Source organism: Leucopleurus acutus (genome assembly GCF_964270905.1).
Source record: "Leucopleurus acutus genome assembly, chromosome: 11".
NCBI classification, from domain to species: Eukaryota; Metazoa; Chordata; class Mammalia; order Artiodactyla; family Delphinidae; genus Leucopleurus; species Leucopleurus acutus.
Genome location: NC_139152.1, coordinates 22903319 through 22919637, shown reverse-complemented (window position 1 = coordinate 22919637; position 16319 = coordinate 22903319). Strand labels below are relative to the sequence as shown.

The 16319-nt window shown below is 39.0% G+C and overlaps 1 protein-coding gene across 1 annotated transcript in view; it reads right to left on the bottom strand.

Moving 5' to 3' along the window:
- BMAL2 (basic helix-loop-helix ARNT like 2) overlaps positions 1-16319 on the bottom strand; it is a 95035-nt gene that overhangs the window by 41596 nt on the left and 37120 nt on the right. Inside the window, exon 2 of the mRNA XM_082850755.1 lies at positions 7486-7636. Coding sequence (XP_082706881.1) covers positions 7486-7598 — 113 coding nt within the window. The 5' untranslated portion in view covers positions 7599-7636. The remainder of the gene's footprint in view (positions 1-7485; positions 7637-16319) is intronic.

Sequence of the window (16319 nt, the reverse complement as noted above, 5' to 3'; positions counted from 1 at the left end):
TAATTCCTATTAAGTCTTTAGTTATACATGCTACCCTGAGCTCCTAATTGAAACAATTATTACTGTCTGCATGGGCTGCTCTCCTACTAAAGCTGACAGGTGCCTCATCCCCATCAGGTAACAAAACTATGTGAACTGACAATGAATGATAATTACTGTTCTATTTAGAAATTATCCCATGCCAATCTTGAAAAGGAATATAATGTTCATAGAAATAACATTAAATAAAATAGCTATTTTTAAAACAATTGATGGATTAGCCAAAAATTTTATAATAGCGCTATTAAAATAGCCTGAAAATACATTAAGAATCTCAGATCTTTAATCAAAAGGAATTCATTTTACCTGAAAATTCATCTAGATGGTAAGAAATATTTTTAAAAACTGGAAACCGATCACTTGCCAATAATATTAATTTTCACATTAGTATATGCCTTAGCAGAATATACTAAATGTATATATATGTGTGTGTATAAATATTTATATATACATATACATACATACATGTGCTATATGGGTGTGTGTTTATTCATTCAGAAATGTAGTCACCAGACCACTACCAAAGTGAAATATACTGATGGTGATAGAATACTTTCCACATTAAAAAACTATGCAGAAGGAATAGGTCTTTTTAAATATGTATTTTTAAAAATACATTCCCAAATGTATCATTTTTTGAAAGGGCATTTTAAAAACTCAGGGCAAAGCACCCATAATCTCATCTGGAAATAACCACAGTCAATATTTCAATGGGTCTCCCTCCAATCTCTTTCCTAGACATGTGTCTAGATCCATACAAAACACAGCTTTGACTATTTTACTTAGCTATGGGGGTGGTGGTGGGGCATGGGAGGATATTTATGTAGATGTGTGTTATATATATATGTGTATATATATATAAAATAAACAAAATTCAGATCATAGTGTAAAATTTTTCATGTCTTGCCTTATTCACTTAACGCTGTAACATAAATATTTTCCCATAGCTTCAAATATTCTTGGAGAATATGATTTGTAATGATTACATAGTGGCCCATTGGTTAGCTACACCATAATTTATTTAATAATTTTCTATTATTAGATATCTCAATATTCTAATTTTTCAATATTATAAATAGTATGACTAATACTATTGTGGTATATGCATCTTTGATGATTCTCCTGGGATAAACCCTTAGACAAACAATTTACGGATAACTATTTTAAGGCTTCTGACTCATCTTGCCAAATTTCCCTCTTAGACGACTCAACAATGATCATTTTCCAGGCTTCGAAAAAAGTTTGACCTACCTTTGAACTATTTTATTCATGTGATGTATTTTATTTGAGGTTTCAAGAATATTTTTTGCTTACAAAAGATAAATATATGCTGTTTATAGAAAAGTTAATAAAATTTATGAACAGATGCATATAAATATTCCAAATAAAAAAGGACCACTAAGATAAAACCTTAATCAAAGGATGCTTTTCCTTATCACTGTCTAAATAAATAGCTTTGATATTTATCAAAAATATTTTCACATGTGTTATTTCATTTTCACAGCATTTAAGAATCATGTAGTTATTACTAACCCCGATTTTACAGATGAAGGAATTGAGGCCCAGTAAGGTTAATGACCGCTCAAGGTCACAGACCTAACAGGAGGCCAGTGAAACTTATTCTATGCTGGCTGGTGTACCTTCCTCTATGCCTTGATCATTGTCAGCCTGCTCTATGGTATAAAATTAAACAGCTTCTTTGAAGCAAAAGACAGGGTTAGATTAAGTCAGCTTCTTTTTTTTTCTCTTTTCTGCCTGACTTCATATTTATGGACTAAAACAGAAAATAATTATATAGATGAATGATTTTCTTCCTAATGGTCTGGAATTATATATACATATACATTACTTCAATCTCAAAAGGTAAAGTTTGGCTGTTTTAAATCATGCTTTTGCTTTGATTATACGTGTTTTAGCAAATTAACTCACTGACTGAACTTGCCTCCTTGGTGAAATCCAAACCTATTGTACTTAGGAAATCCAAATACACTTTTATTTAATGGTCCCCTGCAGAATAGAATAAAGGCATGACGTTGTTAGTCATATAATTCATTTCTTTGTTTGCAGCACGCACCTAGATAATTAGTAAATTTGCTCTTTGTATTTTTCTCCATGCTGGCATTTGGTCTACAGTCATAATATTTTATTTATGAATTTTAATAAGCTCTCTGATATTAATAACATTCACATTACTTAGATGCATTTTCTTAGTGTAGCATCTTATATCACAGTAACATAATTTTTCCAAAACACAGTGCAAGCTTTCCTTGAAAACTACTTTCACTGAATTTTGAATCCCTAAATCAACGAAACACAAACAAAATTGGAAGCAAATACGGTCAAAACAGCCTCCAGATTTTCTGTTTTCTTTTTTTTTCTTTCTTTCTTTTTTTTTTTTTTGTGGTATGCGGGCTTCTCACTGTTGTGCCCTCTCTTGTTGTGGAGCACAGGCTCCGGACGCACAGGCTCAGCGGCCATGGCTCACGGGCCCAGCTGCTCCACGGCATGTGGGATCTTCCCAGACCAGGGCACGAACCTGTGTCCCCTGCATCGGCAGGTGGACTCTCAACCACTGCGCCACCAGGGAAGCCCCAGATTTGCTGCTTTCTATGCCTTTCTCTTTTTAAAATTTTCTTCCTTCGGTTTCTGAGACGTCGCTCCCACTTCAGAGCCTTCTGGGTAGGCGTCCCCTCCTCCCTGAGCCCCCCAGTCTTCCCACTCCATACATGCATCCATGCCAGTCCACTTGCTCTCTGTACATTAATGGTGTTTGAATCTCCATCTCCGGGCCAGGCCTCAACCCTGAGTTCCAGACCTTCATATCCATCCACCTACTTGAAGATCCCATAAACATCACACTCTCATTGTGGCCAAAACTGAACTCATCATCTTTCCCTCAGCCTCTGTGAACGAAAATACCATCCTCCATCTAGGTGTCCAAGTCAGAAAACCTGGATGCTTCTTACATTTCCGCTCCCTGCCATGAACAAGCACGAAATCTTAGAGATTCTATCTTCTAAATGTGCCATAATGTGTCCCTCCCTTTCCATGCCCTTCCTACCTAGGGCCACTCTCTTGGACCAATGCGCAGAAAAACCTATTCCCTAGCAAACATCTCTCAGCTGTTTTCTCTGCCTGCTGGATTTTCCTCCTTCAGCCCATCCTCCATGCTGTTTCCAGAGTGGTCCTTTCAAAATATAAATCTGTACCACTTCACACTTACTATGATAACTTTTTTTTTAATGGAAAATAACAAGTGCCAGCAAGAAAACGGAGAAATTGAATCCCTCACACATTTCTGGTGGGAACGTAAAATGGTGCAGGCACTGTGGAAACCAGTTTGGTGTTTCCTCAAAAACTAAACATAGAATTACCATCTGAGGGGCTTCCCTGGCGGCGCAGTGGTTAAGAACTCGCCTGCCAATGCAGGGGACATGGGTTCGAGCCCTGGTCTGGGAAGATTCCACATGCTGCGGAGCACCTAAGCCCATGCTCTACAACTACTGAGCCTGTGCTCTAGAGTCTGCGAGCCACAACTACTGAGCCCCTGAGCCACAACTACTGAGCCCGCATGCTACAACTACTGAAACCCATGTGCCTAGAGCCCATGCTCCGCAACAAGAGAAGCCACCACAATGAGAAACTCGCACACCACAACAAAGAGTAGCCCCCACTTGCTGCAACTAGAGAAAGCCCGCACACAAGCAACAAAGACCCAATGCAACCAAAAATAAATAAATAATTAATTAATTAAAAAACCGGATGAATCTCCAAAAAAAAGAAAAAACAATTACCATCTGACCCAGCAATTTTACTCATAGGTGTATACCCAAAAGAATCGAACGCAGGGACTCAGATACTTGTACACCAATGTTCATAGCAGCATTATTCACAATAGCCAAAGGGTGGGCACAACCCAAATATCCACCAAAAAGTGAATGGTTAAGCAAAATGTGGTATACACATACAATGGGGTATTATTTAGCTGTAAAAAAGAATGAAATCCTAATACATGCTACAACGTAGGTGGAATTTGAAAACATTACACTAAGTGAAATAAGCCAGAGACAGAAGGACAAATATTGTATGATTCCAATTATGTGAAATGTCTAGAACAGGCAAATTCTTAGAGCTAGAAAGTAGGCTGGAGGTTACCAGGGGCTGGGGGAAAAGGGGGTATGGAGAACTACTATTTAGTGGGCACCGTGTTTCTGACTGGGGTGATGAAAAAGTTTCAGAAACAGTGGTGATGGTTGTACACACCATGAGTGTAATTAATGCCATTTAATTGTACACTTAAAAGCGGTTAAAACAGCAAATTTTATGTGACATATATTTTACTACAATAAAACGTTTTTTTACAAAGTGCAAAGGCAAGCAAAGTTTTAAAAATGTAATCTGATCAAGCTCTTCTCATGCTTAAAATCCTTCCATTTTCCTTACTGCATTCAAGACACTTTTCACATTCTTTAGCAAAGACACTTTTCTGACGCTTTAGTTCCGCAGAGGTTCATGACCTAGTCCACGTTTACCCCTCAAGTCTCATAGCCCACCCACCTCACCTCCTGGTGTGCCCTCTGCTCTACTGTGACAACCACTTGTTTCCTGATCAAGTAGTGCGCTGCTTCATACTCTGTGCTTCTGCACAGCTGTTCCTTCTGCCTAAAGTACCTTCTCTACTCCTGCTCTGAATGGCTCATTTCCATTCTTCATTCAAAACTTAGCTTAAGTCAACATCTCCAGGAAGCTGTCCTTCACTCTGATCCCAATATTATGTAAATACCCAACTTTCCTTGTTGCCATAATACCTAGGGTCCCCCTTATGGAAGCTGTCATGATGTGCAATAACTATTTGTATCTTTCCCATTTGTACAAGTTTCTTGTATCTTATCTGTGTGTCTCCCACCTGGTCTACTGGGTATCATATAGCAGGTACTCAGTAAATGTTAATGACTACATTCCAGGGTATCTTCATCAATGACTGTTTTAAAGAACCAGCTCTCCACTCAAACCCAACAGTGCTGCAGAAAGGGTGAACCTTCTCAAATATTCTTCTTTGTTTAAATATATCCAACACTTGGAGGCTCCACCAATGAAACCAACTTCATGCCCCAAGTCTCTGGGAAGGATGCTATACAGTCAGTACTTCGTAAAATCCATAAAGTACTTTGACATCCCTCATTTCATTAGAGAGAATGGAAAATGGTGGGATGAAAGAAGGATTGGGGCAGAATGGAGAAGCTCTGGGATAGATAATGGGCAAATCAGTAGGGTGTACGCTCTCTTTCTGCTGCTACTATATGCCGTCTTCAAGTAGGAATTATGTCAAATGATAGTCCAGGACTTACCTGCTGCCACTGGATGCTGGTATTTCTACCCTTGTTGAAAGGAGATAGGAAAAGGGATTCTGAGAAAGTTTTTCCACCACTTTTTCTTTCATGATTCCTGACCTGGAAGGAGGGAGGCCTTGGGTCACCCCTACCAGACATGCTGGAAAATGGACAGCATGGTTGTTCTCATGTGCTAGAAGCACCCTCCCCTCCAGTTGCAGAGAAACAGGAACCAGGGTGTAATGAGGAAACTACCACACTGACAATCAGGCATTCCAGCTAGCTGGATAATGTTGGGCAAGGCACTTGATATTTCTGAGTTCCAGCTGTTTCATTTTCTAAAATGCAGGTAATTGACTAAATAATCTCTAGGGTTGCCTTCTGCCAAAAAAATCATTATCTGTCATTACTTTGCATGTTTCTAGTATTTCCCGTGTCACTGCCCTCATTTTCCCATTCACTCTCAAAACCACTATAAGGTCTCAACCGTGGCCCTACGTCGCGTAAAATCATGTGACTCTAGTTCTCACTTGAAAGCCACATTCTTATTTAGATATTAAGAAAGAACAACGGTGCTTATGATTCTAAAGAAAACAAAAAAGGACTGACAGGCACTTCTAGCTCGAGGTGAATGGGGACTAACTAACTGATAGCCTAGGATGTAGCACAGCAAACAGTTCTAGATAGACTGGCACTTGATCAACTGTAGTTATTTACAATCATCCACATTATTGGAAGAGACTAAGAGAATACAGACAACCAAAAGCAGTAGATAATCTTCAAGTCATTTATATGTGTCTTGGGAAGTGTGTTGGTACTTATATTTGAATAACACTGAATCTGCTGTCTTGGAAACTGAAGCTAAAGTATATAAAGTGTCCTAGGAAGAACTGAGTTATAAAGAGCTATGATGTTTCATTACGTCCTCATCCTGTCCCCCACTCAGGATTTTTCCCTTCGTTCATGATTTACATAAAGTACCAGCCTAAAATGAATTGCTTCAGATTGCTATATTTACTGTGCCCTATTACTTCCACCAGATCAACCCCAGCCTTGGGGAGGTCATTAAAGAATATTTGGGACTGCAAGCTGCATTAGGCAATAAAAATGAACCAGGAGATAGTAAGTATTCTCAACATTGACTGTATAATCTACTTGGCTTACTAAACAGGGAAAACAAGAGTTTTATTTGATTAAAGTCGCCACAGATAACCAAGGGTTGGTTGTTACACAAATGATAAGTAAGGAAAGAAGCAAGTGGTGATTATTATCGTAAGCCAAACATGCAAGAAGATGTTCTCCTCAAAGTCAAGTATTTCAATTAGGAAGGCAAATATCTTCCTGTGACCATAAATGTTAAGCAAATTAACCTCCAGTTGACCTTCCTGGATACCTAATAACCTTCAGAGTTGGATCAGTCAATGACAGAGGTGGCAGCTGGGTGGATAGATAATTGACCCTATCCAAATTTTTAATTACCATGTAATTAAAAATAGTGATTTAAAAAGTAGTCTTTTTCTAAAGAAGATGTGGTATATACAACAGAATATTACTCAGCTGTAAAAAACAATGAAATGATGCCTTGTGCAGCTACATGGATGGACCTACAGATTATCATACTAAGCGAAGTAAGTCAGGAAGAGAAAGATACCATATGATATCACTTACATGTGGAATGTAAAATATGACACAAATGAACTTATCTACGAAACAGAAATAGACTCACAGCCATTGAGAACAGACTTGTGGTTGCCAAGGAGGGGTAGGGGGAGGGTTGGATTGGGAGTTCGGGACTAGCAGATGCAAACTATTACATATAGAATGGATAAACAACAAGGTCCTACTGTATAGCACAGGGAACTATATTCAATATCCTGTGATAAACCATAATAGAAAAGAATATGAAAAAGAATATGTATGTATATGTATAACTGAATCACTTTGCTATACACCAGAAACTAACAACATTGTAAATCAACTAAACTTCAATAAAATAAATAAATAAATAAAAAGAAACTAAAGGTTTTAATTTGTTTTTAAAAGAAAAAAAAGTAATATTTTTCTTTCTTCCCTGGAGTCGAAGATTTCTTGGGGTTAGAAGAACAAATTCACTTACTGGGATGGGTCTGAATCACTCCCTTTTCGTTTTCTTGGAAACTCTGTCACATGTGGGCTGAAGGATCCAATAGTTGCTGGTTTTGTCCATGGGCTCAGATGACTGGAAACCATGGCAGCAATGCACTGGTTCCCTTCGATCAACACTTTACCTATGAGACATAAAGCACAATAAGGCATCTATTTGAAACACTGACTTTTACTTTATACATATCCATATCCCACATTTTAAATGGCTTTTTACTTTGATATTTTAAAATGTCAACTAAACAGCAACATAACATAGAATGAAAGACTAATCATGTACACCCAAATATTAGTTAGAAATGTATTGTTAGTCTATATTTTTAAGTTTATTTTCCCTATCTAATTGGAAAAAAATATATGGATATTGTAGGAAATATGAAAAACACAAAAGAGTAGAAAGGAAGGGGGAAAACCAAATCTCACCAACTAATATTACTATTTAGAATTACTTCCTTGTAGGATTTTTTCTACAGTTGTTATTATAGTAATTGAAGTCATAGTGTATACTCTGCATTATTTGCATATCATTGTGATAATAACGTTACAGTGTTATTACAAATTCTTTATAAATGATTCTAATGGCTGCACAATATACCATCGTGTAGCTGTGTGCTACTTAACCACTCTTCTATTGTTGGAATGTATATTTGGTTTTTTTTCACTATCATAAATATGTATGATGCTTTTATCTATGTGTATAAAACTTTTTATCTACTGGTTATTTCTTTTCATCTTCTAGTTATTATTATTATTTTGGGGGGATAGCATCCCAGAAATGAGTTAACAAGGTTAAGGGACATGAATATTTTTAACCCTGAATTGCTAAATATGATAGTAAAATCCTTTTGGTCTAAACTGTAGTTTACTAAATGTTTTATAAAATGTAAAAATCAGAAGCGCTGAACTAAAAATAACTTATAGTCTAAATGTAGGCCTCTCTGAATATATTTCTCATATTAAAATTGACCTAACAAGTTTAAACTCATTTGCACCTTATAACATAGACTGAAATATATAAGCAATATTTACAAGGAGAATGCAATACATCTTACAGTAAGAGTGGGAGCTTTTTAACACATCTCTAGCAGTAACTGATAGAGTGAGCATTCAAAAATAATGATATAAGAAATCTGATCCACACAACAGACAAGCTTGATATGACAGACATATAGACCACTATACCTAGCAGCTTCAAAATCCAGTGTTGTTTGTTTTGAGGTACCCATGGGGCATTTATACTGGACCAGAAAGATTGATATTACACATGAAACATTTTCTGACTACAATGTAATTATGCTAGACACCATAAAAAGATTGAAATTTAATGAGCTAATAATTTATTTTATGAAATTAGGAAAAGAAGACTAAAATAAATCTAAAGAATTAGGAGAGGAGAGAGTTCCGGGAAGATGGCGGAAGAGTAAGACGCGGAGATCACCTTCCTCTCCACAGATACACCAGAAATACATCTACGCGTGGAACAACTCCTACGGAGCACCTACTGAACGCTGGCAGAAGACCTCAGACCTCCCAAAAGGTAAGGAACCCCCCACGTACCTGGTTAGGGCAAAAGAAAAAACTAAACAGAGACAAAAGAATAGGGACGGGTCCTGCACCAGCGGGAGAGAGCTGTGAAGGAGGAAAAGTGTCCACACACTAGGAGCCCCTTCGCGGGTGGAGACTTCGGGAGGCGGAGTGGGGGAGCTTGGGAGCCGCGGAGGAGAGCACAGCAACAGGGGTGCGGAGGGCAAAGCGGAGAGATTCCAGCGCAGAGGCTCGGGCCGACCGGCACTCACCAGCCGAGAGGCTTGTCTGCTCGCCCGCCGGGGCGGGCGGGACTGGGAGCTGAGGCTCCGGCTTTTGTCGGAGCGCCGGGAGAGGACTGAGGTTGGCGGCGTGAACACAGCCTGCAGGGCGTTGGTGCGCCGCGGCTGGCCGGGAGAGAGTCTGGGGAGGGGTCTGGACCTGCCGAAGAGGCAAGAGACTTTTACGTCCCTCTTTGTTTCCTGGTGCACGAGGAGGGGGGATTGGGAACGCTGCTTGGGAGAGCTCCGGAGACGGGCGCGAGCCGCGGCTAAGAGTGCGGAGCCCAGAGACGGACATGGGACGCTAAGGCCGCTGCTGCCGCCGCCAGGAGGCCTGTGTGCGAGCGCAGGTCACTAGCCACACGCCCTTCCGGGGAGCCTGTGCAGCCCGCCGCTGCCGGGGTCCCGGGATCCGGGGACGGCTCCCCCGGGAGAGCGCACGGCGCGCCTCAGGCTGCAGCGTCACGCCGTCCTCTGCCGCTGCAGGCCCGCCCTGCACTCCGTGACCCTCCCTACCCCCCCCCCCCCCCCCCCCCCCGGCCTGGGTGAGCCAGAGCCTCCGAATCAGCGGCTCCTTTAACCCCGTCCTGTCTGAGCAAAGAACAGACGCCCTCTGGCGACCTACACGCACAGGCGGGGCCAAATCCAAAGCTGAGCCCCTGGGAGCTGTGAGAACAAAGAAGAGAAAGGGAAATCTCTTCCAGCAGCCTCAGAAGCAGCGGATTAAAGCTCCACAATCAACTTGATATACCCTGCATCTGTGGAATACCTGAATAGACAACGAATCATCCCAAATTAAGGAGCCCTGTGGATGAAAGGCTCTTGGTGCTGCAGCCAGGACTCAGTGCTGTGCCTCTGAGGTGGGAGAGCCAACTTCAGGACACTGGTCCACAAGAGGCCTCCCAGCTGCACATAATATCAAACAGCAAAAATCTCCGAGAGATCTCCATCTCAACGCCAGCACCCAGCTTCACTCAACGACCAGCAAGCTACAGTGCTGGACATCCTATGCCAAACAACTAGCAAGACAGGAACACAACCCCACCCATTAGCAGAGAGGCTGCCCAAAATCATAATAAGTCTACAGACACCCCAAAACACACCACCAGACGTGGACCTGCCCACCAGAAAGACAAGATCCAGCCTCATACACCAGAACACAGGCACTAGTACCCTCCACCAGGAAGCCTACACAACCCACTGAACCAACCTTAGCCACTGGGGACAGACTCAAAAAACAACAGGAACTACGAACCTTCAGCCTGCAAAAAAAAAAAAAAAAGGAGACCCCAAACACAGTAAGATAAGCAAAATGAAAAGACAGAAAAACACACAGCAGATGAAGGAGCAAGATAAAAACCCACCAGACCTAACAAATGAAGAGGAAATAGGCAGTCTACCTGAAAAAGAATTCAGAATAATGATAGTAAGGTTGATCCGAAATCTTGGAGATAGAATGGACAATAGAATGGACAAATTGCAAGAATCAGTTAACAAGGACCTAGAAGAACTAAAGATGAAACAAGCAACGATGAACAACAAAATAAATGAAATTAAAAGTACTCTAGATGGGATCAATAGCAGAATAACTGAGGCAGAAGAACGGATAAGTGACCTGAAAGATAAAATAGTGGAAATAACTACTGCAGAGCAGAATAAAGAAAAAAGAATGAAAAGAACTGAGGACAGTCTCAGAGACCTCTGGGACAACATTAAACGCACCAACATTCGAATTATAGGGGTTCCAGAAGAAGAAGAGAAAAAGAAAGGGACTGAGAAAATATTTGAAGAGATTATAGTTGAAAACTTCCCTAATATGGGAAAGGAAATAGTTAATCAAGTCCAGGAAGCACAGAGAGTCCCATACAGGATAAATCCAAGGAGAAATACGCCAAGACACATATTAATCAAACTGTCAAAAATTAAATACAAAGAAAACATATTAAAAGCAGCAAGGGAAAAACAACAAATAACACACAAGGGAATCCCCATAAGGTTAACAGCTGATCTTTCAGCAGAAACTCTGCAAGCCAGAAGGGAGTGGCAGGACATATTGAAAGTGTTGAAGGAAAAAAACCTGCAACCAAGCTTACTCTACCCAGCAAGGATCTCATTCAGATTTGATGGAGAAATTAAAACCTTTACAGACAAGCAAAAGCTGAGAGAGTTCAGCACCACCAAACCAGCTCTACAACAACTGCTAAAGGAACTTCTCTAGGCAAGAAACACAAAAGAAGGAAAGGACCTACAATAACAAACCCAAAACAATGAAGAAAATGGGAATAGGAACACACATATCGATAATTACCTTAAATGTAAATGGACTAAATGCTCCCACCAAAAGACACAGATTGGCTGAATGGATACAAAAACAAGACCCATATATTTGCTGTCTACAAGAGACCCACTTCAGACCTAGAGACACATACAGACTGAAAGTAAGGGGATGGAAAAAGGTATTTCATGCAAGTGGAAACCAAAAGAAAGCTGGAGTGGCAATTCTCATATCAGACAAAATAGACTTTAAAACAAAGACTATTAGAAGAGACAAAGAAGGACACTACATAATGATCAAGGGATCAATCCAAGAGGAAGATATAACAATTGTAAATATTTATGCACCCAACATAGGTGCACCTCAATACATAAGGCAAATACTGACAACCATAAAAGGGGAAATCGACAGTAACACATTCATAGTAGGGGACTTTAACATCCCACTTTCACCAATGGACAGATCATCCAAAATGAAAATAAATAAGGAAACACGAGCTTTAAATGATACATTAAACGAGATGGAGTTAATTGATATTTATAGGACATTCCATCCAAAAACAACAGAATACACATTTTTCTCAAGTGCTCATGGAACATTCTCCAGGATAGATCATATCTTGGGTCACAAATCAAGCCTTGGTAAATTTAAGAAAATTGAAATTGTATCAAGTATCTTTTCTGACCACAACGCCATGAGACTAGATATCAATTACAGGAAAAGATCTGTAAAAAATACAAACACATGGAGGCTAAACAATACACTACTTAATAATGAAGATATCACTGAAGAAATCAAAGAGGAAATCAAAAAATACCTAGAAACAAATGACAATGGAGACACAACGACCCAAAACCTGTGGGATGCAGCAAAAGCAGTTCTAAGGGGGAAGTTTATAGCAATACAAGCCCACCTTAAGAAGCAGGAAGCATCTCGAATAAACAACCTAACCTTGCACCTCAAGCAATTAGAGAAAGAAGAACAAAAAAACCCCAAAGCTAGCAGAAGGAAACAAATCATAAAAATCAGATCAGAAATAAATGAAAAAGAAATGAAGGAAACAATAGCAAAGATCAATAAAACTAAAAGCTGGTTCTTTGAGAAGATAAACAAAATAGATAAACCACTAGCCAGACTCATCAAGAAAAAAAGGGAGAAGACTCAAATCAATAGAATTAGAAATGAAAAAGGAGAGGTAACAACTGACACTGCAGAAATAAAAGAGATCATGAGAGATTACTACAAGCAACTCTATGCCAATAAAATGGACAATCTGGAAGAAATGGACAAATTCTTAGAAAGGCACAACCTGCCAAGACTGAATCAGGAAGAAATAGAAAATATGAACAGACCAATCACAAGCACTGAAATTGAAACTGTGATTAAAAACCTTCCAACAAAGAAAAGCCCAGGACCAGATGGCTTCACAGGCGAATTCTATCAAACATTTAGAGAAGAGCTAACACCTATCCTTCTCAAACTCTTCCAAAATATAGCAGAGGGAGGAACACTCCCAAACTCCTTCTACGAGGCCACCATCACCTTGATACCAAAACCAGACAAGGATGTCACAAAGAAAGAAAACTACAGGCCAATATCACTGATGAACATAGATGCAAAAATCCTCAACAAAATACTAGCAAACAGAATCCAACAGCACATTAAAAAGATCATACACCATGATCAAGTGGGGTTTATTCCAGGAATGCAAGGATTCTTCAATATACGCAAATCTATCAATGTGATAAACCATATTAACAAACTGAAGGAGAAAAACCATATGATCATCTCAATAGATGCAGAGAAAGCTTTTGACAAAATTCAACACCCATTTATGATAAAAACCCTGCAGAAAGTAGGCATAGAGGGAACTTTCCTCAACATAATAAAGGCCATATATGACAAGCCCACAGCAAACATCATCCTCAATGGTGAAAAACTGAAAGCATTTCCACTAAGATCAGGAACAAGACAAGGTTGCCCACTCTCACCACTCTTATTCAACATAGTTTTGGAAGTTTTAGCCACAGCAATCAGAGAAGAAAAGGAAATAAAAGGAATCCAAATCGGAAAAGAAGAAGTAAAGCTGTCACTGTTTGCAGATGACATGATCCTATACATAGAGAACCCTAAAGATGCTACCAGAAAACTACTAGAGCTAATCAATGAATTTGGTAAAGTGGCAGGATACAAAATTAATGCACAGAAATCTCTGGCATTTCTATATACTAATGATGAAAAATCTGAAAGTGAAATCAAGAAAACACTCCCATTTACCATTGCAACAAAAAGAATAAAATATCTAGGAATAAACCTACCTAAGGAGACAAAAGATCTGTATGCAGAAAATTATAAGACACTGATGAAAGAAATTAAAGATGATACAAATAGATGGAGAGATATACCATGTTCTTGGATTGGAAGAATCAACATTGTGAAAATGACTCTACTACCAAAAGCAATCTATAGATTCAATGCAATCCCTACCAAACTACCACTGGCATTTTTCACAGAACTAGAACAAAAAATTTCACAATTTGTATGGAAACACAAAAGACCCCGAATAGCCAAAGCAATCTTGAGAACGAAAGAAGGAACTGGAGGAATCAGGCTCCCAGACTTCAGACTATACTACAAAGCTACAGTTATCAAGATGGTATGGTACTGGCACAAAAACAGAAAGATAGATCAATGGAACAGGATAGAAAGCCCAGAGATAAACCCACGCACATATGGTCACCTTATCTTTGACAAAGGAGGCAGAAATGTACAGTGGAGAAAGGACAGCCTATTCAATAAGTGGTGCTGGGAAAACTGGACAGCTACCTGTAAAAGTATGAAATTAGATCACTCCTTAACACCGTACACAAAAATAAGCTCAAAATGGATTAAAGACCTAAATGTAAGGCCAGAAACTATCAAACTCTTAGAGGAAAACATAGGCAGAACACTCTATGACATAAATCACAGCAAGGTCCTTTTTGACCCACCTCCTAGAGAAATGGAAATAAAAACAAGAGTAAACAAATGGGACCTAATGAAACTTAAAAGCTTTTGCGCAGCAAAGGAAACCATAAAGAAGACCAAAAGACAACCCTCAGAATGGGAGAAAATATTTGCAAATGAAGCAACTGACAAAGGATTGATCTCCAAAATTTATAAGCAGCTCATGCAGCTTAATAACAAAAAAACAAACAACCCAATCCAAAAATGGGCAGAAGACCTAAATAGACATTTCTCCAAAGAAGATATACAGAGTGCCAACAAACACATGAAAGAATGCTCAACATCACTAATCATGAGAGAAATGCAAATCAAAACTACAATGAGATATCATCTCACACCAGTCAGAATGGCCATCATCAAAAAATCTAGAAACAATAAATGCTGGAGAGGGTGTGGAGAAAAGGGAACCCTCTTACACTGTTGGTGGGAATGTAAATTGATACAGCCACTGTGGAGAACAGTATGGAGGTTCCTTAAAAAGCTACAAATAGAACTACCATATGACCCAGCAATCCCACTACTGGGCATATACCCTGAGAAAACCATAATTCAAAAAGAGTCATGTACCAAAATGTTCATTGCAGCTCTATTTACAATAGCCCGGAGATGGAAACAACCTAAGTGTCCATCATCGGATGAATGGATAAAGAAGATGTGGCACATATATACAATGGAATATTACTCAGCCATAAAAAGAGACGAAATTGAGCTATTTGTAATGAGGTGGATAGACCTAGAGTCTGTCATACAGAGTGAAGTAAGTCAGAAAGAGAGAGACAAATACCGTATGCTAACACATATATATGGAATTTAAAAAAAAAATGTCATGAAAAACCTAGGGGTGAAACAGGAATAAAGACACAGACTTACTAGAGAATGGACTTGAGGCTATGGGGAGGGGGAAGGGTAAACGGTGACAAAGCGATAAAGAGGCATGGACATATATACACTACCAAACGTAAGGTAGATAGCTAGTGGGAAGCAGCCGCATAGCACAGGGAGATCAGCTCCGTGCTTTGTGACCGCCTGGAGGGGTGCGATGGGGAGGGTGGGAGGGAGGGAGACGCAGGCGGGGGGAGATATGGGAATATATGTATATATATGACTGATTCATTTTGTTGTGAAGCTGAAACTAACATACCATTGTAAAGCAATTATACTCCAATAAAGATGTTAAAAAAAAAAAAGAATTAGGAGAAAGAAAATCATTAAAATAATACCAGAAATAATGAAATAGAATACAAATTAGTACAGATCAAAAAAGCTAAACATAGGTTCTTCCAAAACATTGGAAACTCTAATAACCTTATGGCAAGATTTTTCCAAAAAAAGGAAAGAGGGAATAAATGAATAAAGATAGGGATGAAGATGGGGTCATAATTTTAGATGCTCTAGAGATATAAAAGATAAATTCTCATGAATTTAGAAAAACATTATTCTAAAAATTTGAAAATTTAGATGAAATGGAAAAATTTGTAGGGAATTTTTTTTATTGAGGTATAGTCGATTCACAATATGTAATTGTGACACACTAATTGTGTTAGTTTCAGGTGTACAGCAAGGCGATTCGATTGTACATATATATAATATATGTACTTTTTCAGGTTCTTCTCCATTAGAGGTTATTACAAGATATTGAATATAGTTCCCTCTGCTATACAGTAAATCCTTGTTATTTATCTATTTTATACATAGAAGTGAGTATCTGTTAATCCCATACTC